Genomic DNA, 5,297 nt, shown 5'->3' with positions numbered 1-5,297 from the left:
CATTAAATGCAATTACATTTATTCACCAAATATAGTATGGAAACTTACTGTTAACCAGTTAACATGTTTTTACTGTAGCATTTTACAGTCTTTTACTGTTAAAATCACAATCATTTTTACAGTGTAGCTACAAAGTGACAGGAAATGTGAACACTCCTTCATATTTCTCTAAACAGTGCCATTCACAGTGCATTCTGGAATTGTAAATCTGCAAAGGATACATGTTATGCTGCTTTAGAATTTAACCATAGCACACCTTTGATGCCTAAAAAGGCTGCCTTGGTAGGCAGCACACTAGGATTTGAAACATCTTAAGACGGCCCATTTTCAAGAGATAGAAAAAGTATTTGTATGCTCAGATATCCATCATTGAACATTCATGATTTCATTCCTTCTTGATGATCTGATGTTTGGGATGTGAATGAAATTAACACAACAAAGGGATGTATAGCTCAATAACAGATGTCCATAGATATGATCCATACATTGAAATCCACACACCAGAATAGCAGGCAATTAATCGCAGCCAAAAGGTAAAAGAAGAAGTACACAAACACCAGTTTTCACCACAGCTGAACATCTTTGACTGGTTCTGCTAGCTGCCCTGCTCTTTATTGTTGTCTCTTGAGACATTTAGATGGTTTTTCTTTTTCTGTCCTGACTATATACTCCTCTTCCTCCTCCACAGAGTGTCGGGAAGGGCTCCCTGTGGTGCATAGACCCAGAATACAGACAGAATCTCATCCAGGCGCTGAAGAAGACGCCTTACCATCCTTATTCCCAGGTGTTCACCACGCCTCCCACCTCTCCACAGGCATATCAAAGGTAGGCAAGCGGCCCACTGGACACATCGATCCTTAAACCTCACCAATGTCTCTCTCCCCCTCTGTGTTGCTGCTTGTCCCTGTTGGTATCGGTTAGCAGCGGAACCCACGGGCGGCAGCGAGCTGAGCTGAGCGGAGCTGTCAGAGCGAGACCCGGCGTTGGGTTCCGAGCAGCTCCCTCGCCGCTCCATTTGATTTTGATCCGGCTAACAGGTCTGCGTGCTCCCAACCACTCGACTGTGCAAGACAAAATAATTGCTTTACTGTAAAACTCGAACTGGCATATCATGCTTAACAAAGGATATGGAACAAATGGGCGGCCAGCTCAGAGGCTAGAAAGGGAAAATGGAGATGGATGCTTTTAAAGAGATTGAATTAAAGCGGACAGCTCTAGTAAGAGAGATCGGCTGGGTTTCAGGTGTTGCTCAAGCATGGCGAGATGATTAAGGAATGAGGCGGAGAAGGAAGCCGCGCTCAGATGTTTTTGGATAGGGTTTTGTCACGACGGCCTGCATTTCTCCCTCCAGCAGCACATTGCTGCCTCATCAAGGCAGAAATCTCACAGCTCGACAAACAAATGCTGAATAAGGTCGTTCCTTTAAAAAAAAGTACTTTTTTCTCCCAAAATGCATGTCTGCAGGAGGTGAAATTGCACTGTTGGCCAAACTGCACAGAATACAGAGTGAAAATCATCACATACCTGATGAGAGGCTTTTTGAGAGGAATGATAATTGGTGTTATTGTATTCTAAGGTTTCTGATTAAATCTGAAAGATTTTTCTAAACCTTTGCACCTGCTAAATCAGTCTTATTGAATAACCACCCTCAAGTATCAGGTACATGCTTTATATTATTTATATTATTATAGATTGCACAAGTTAGAAGTATTTGGCTAGAAGTTAACATTGAACAAGCTGTTATTATCAATGAAAACATATATATACACATTTAGTCATGTGGGTCAAAGACGAAAAAGGGTTTAAACATAAAAACAATACTGCTTTAAATTGTTGTTGCAACACAATTTTTTTTAAAAAAGTTTTCTTGTATTTAATTGTATTTTTGTTTTTGTTTTTTCTGAGCAAAAAATAAATATCATACATTTTCCCCTGATTTACAGAAGACACCCACTAAAATATCATTCAGTGTAACAATCTTGTCAGGCATATTTACAACAAAAATCTATTTATGACATATTAAAAAACTAATTGTTTACACCCCAAATACTAATTCGTTGTTATTTTTAAATTTTTTAAATTTGCCACTATCCTAGGTTTTGCCCATTCGTCAGTAAGAACTTTTACTCATTTAAAGCACAATAAAAGGTAATATGCTCACTTATACCCACTAAAATGTCATTCAGTGTAACAATCTTGTCAGGCATATTTACAACAAAAATCTATTTATGACATATTAAAAAACTAATTGCTTACACCCCAAATACTAATTCGTTGTTATTTTTTAATTTTTTTAATTTGCCACTATCCTAGGTTTTGCCCATTTGTCAGTAATAATTTTTTACTCATTTAAAACCCAATAAAATGTTATATGCTCACTCTTCTTCTTTTATATATTTTAATATGTACAGGTCAGAATAAGCATGTTGTTTGAATTTTTACATAAATATTGTGTTACACTGAATGACAATGGAACATTATTTCAACCAAATTTTGACATTTTACTTTTCAAAAACTTATTTGAAACCTTAAATGTAGACGCTTTACTCGCATTTAATGTGCTTTCTATGGACATAAAATCACTTTTGGAAATTTCTTTTGATACGGACATCTTAACGTCTTTGACCCATGTATATATATGTAGCCTATATATGTGTATGTATGTGTGTGTGTGTGTGTGTGTATATATATATATATATATATACTGTACATATATATATATAATTTAGTTTTTTTGCTGTAAGGGTATATGCTGTTACATTGCCCTTCTCCATTTTTTATCAGATATATTTTTAATGTACTTTGAAATGGCAACTGTTTTAAAAAATATATTTGCATACATATATTTTCTGTAAGTTTTAGTAATAGTATAGTAAAATTTTGGGCCATTTTCAGTCAAAATATATTAATATATTGTCCAAAGTACATTTAAAAAATAATTGTATTTACCCAAAATATATTTTAAGATTGGAAGTGTATACTTGCTCCTTTGAGTACAAGTTTCATCTAATATATTGTGGCATTTAAAGGTTTAAACAATATACATTTTCAATTTATAAACACACATTGATTGAGCATATATTTAAAATATATTGTGGGCAGAAAAAAATTGTGTATGGGTATATCAAGACATTTTTAGCATTCTAAAGACCCTAGCGCTCAGAGCCGTCCTAAAACTCATGGAATAGTGTTGTGCAAATTGCATTCCGCAGTCATTTTTTGGCTGTGTTTGTGCCGTTACCTGATTTGCATAATTCCTTTAGTGAATCACATCCTAAAACAGCGCAGACAGCATGTGCAAATAAATGACGCTATCAGTGGGCGTAGTTCATTCTTAGTGAATTCCCCTTCAGTATTGAGTGTTGCAGTCGGTTGTGTTCCGCTGATAATGTTGTGTGGGAACAGCACTGGGTTGGTTATTAGCACCAGGTGTTCAAAGACGCGGAGGCCCTGTGGGAAGAGGAGATCACAGAGGACAGTCCCTCTAGCCTACACCTCTTCAAAACAACAGCCTATAACAACCTCACAATACTATTTTCAAAGACACACACTTAAAAATAAACTTTCCAATTAGATCCAGAAAAGGTTTTACAGCCTAATGCCATAGAAGAACCTTTTTAAGGTCCACAAAGAAGTTTTAAATCTCTAGATTTTTCCCAAGTGCTGCTCTAAAGATCTTAGGAGAGTTGAACTTGTTCACAGATTCACAGATTTAAAGATCAGAACTTGATAATCGAACATTAAGAACTTTTTAATCTCCAAAAAACCTTGCAGCCTCAAAAATCTAATGAATCTAATGCGGTGTTTACTTGCAGTGTAAATTGGGTGTGTAAAAATGAACACAAGAGGTACTTCTTTTAGCAAATGCTTTTTTAGAAAATCCGTTACTCTTATACGAACTCTTCCTCATCTAATTAATATTTATAAGTTGTTTATACTATGTTCCACCCTCACATTTCAGATCATTCTGACGGCCCTGGTGTAAGGTGTGTGTGTGAATAAGGTAGCAAAGATAGCACAGTAGTGTTGGGCACACACTGGCTCGGCTTCCACTCTCTCTCAGGCCAGATGGTGAATCTGCGTGTAGCAGTGTGTAATAAAGTGTTTATCTGGCCACTGCGGCTCCCAGGAAGCCGAATGAAGCTTTTTATAGCATTCCTAAGGTTCACAAGAATCAGCTGAGTCATAGACTAACACACACTCCTCTTTTCTGCTCAATTTTTTTTAACGCACCACTCTTTCATCTTTGCTGTTTTTGTAATCACAGCAATAGCGTGGAGATTATTAGATCCTGAGAGTAGTAAGCTGAGGGCTTCAGCTCCTTTTCAGGTTTGTTGGTCAGGTAGACAGATGGGATGAATGCATAGTCTGTTCTGGTGATGTAATCATCAATCCCTGTGGATAGGTATGTGTCCTTATTCACTGTGGAGGGAGGAGCTGATTTAATTTAAAGAAGGGAAAACTTGCAGAAATTATTTTAGGGCATCTTTTTCTAAATATAATAGTTTGATCCATTCTGTAGACACACACGAAGTTCAAAACCCAAAGCGTCTGTCTAATTTTAAGGGGCACCTATTATGCAAAATTCACTTTTACCTGTTTTTTGAACATAAACACCCACCCTTGTACACAATAGACATGGGACGATAACCGGTTTCAAGGTATACCGCGGTTTGGAAAAGTCACGGTTTCAAAACCACTAAAATTTTTCGTTATACCGTTCCTGCGGTATGTGCAGTTTTTTTACGTGTCGTCAAAGACGGAAAGTGCAGGACTCCCTCAGTTGTGTGCAGCGAAGAGCGTAAAGAGTCACACGACCCCTCCCCCTCCGGTTGGTGCGAGGCTGCCAGCAGTCAGTGAGAGTCACCTGTGTGTAGGATGGCCAAAGGATGTGAATCCCTGGAACTTTTTCCCCCGTCGAAAAAGACGAAGTCTGTCGTATGGGAATTTTTCGGGTAATGTAGACTAACCATGTTCCGTACACAATGATGTTCCATACAGACGTTTTAGCACCGATCGCTAAATAAATACTTCCAGGTCGTACATAAACTATATATCTGTGTCATCTTAATTTCTCCCTCTTTCACCCCCGATCAAGACAGAATGCGCAAATGGCTTCAAATCACCACATCGCGTCTGTCTATAAGCGAGCTGCACAGTTGACACAGGAATTGTCACTTGCACAATAGAGGCAGTCACGTCATCACTAAAGTTTATAAATTGCATTACTTTTTAATTCTTGCCTGTGTTTAACCATTCAGCGATCGCGCGCTCTCCTGGAGACCGTGCGCTCATGC

At 37.8% G+C, this 5,297-nt stretch overlaps 1 protein-coding gene across 5 annotated transcripts in view; it reads left to right on the top strand.

The window, feature by feature from the left end:
• LOC107755777 (forkhead box protein N3-like) overlaps positions 1-5,297 on the top strand; it is a 109,370-nt gene that overhangs the window by 55,895 nt on the left and 48,178 nt on the right. For all 5 annotated transcript variants that reach the window (XM_016572678.1, XM_016572679.1, XM_016572680.1 and 2 more), the window contains exon 3: positions 689-825. In XM_016572678.1, the coding sequence (XP_016428164.1) occupies positions 689-825 (137 nt within the window). The remainder of the gene's footprint in view (positions 1-688; positions 826-5,297) is intronic.

The sequence above is a fragment of the Sinocyclocheilus rhinocerous genome, unplaced genomic scaffold (genome assembly GCF_001515625.1).
Source record: "Sinocyclocheilus rhinocerous isolate Xijiao unplaced genomic scaffold, SAMN03320098_v1.1 scaffold1163, whole genome shotgun sequence".
Classification (NCBI taxonomy): Eukaryota; Metazoa; Chordata; class Actinopteri; order Cypriniformes; family Cyprinidae; genus Sinocyclocheilus; species Sinocyclocheilus rhinocerous.
Note: the sequence above shows the minus strand (reverse complement) of the source record. Positions and strands in the feature narration are given on the sequence as shown.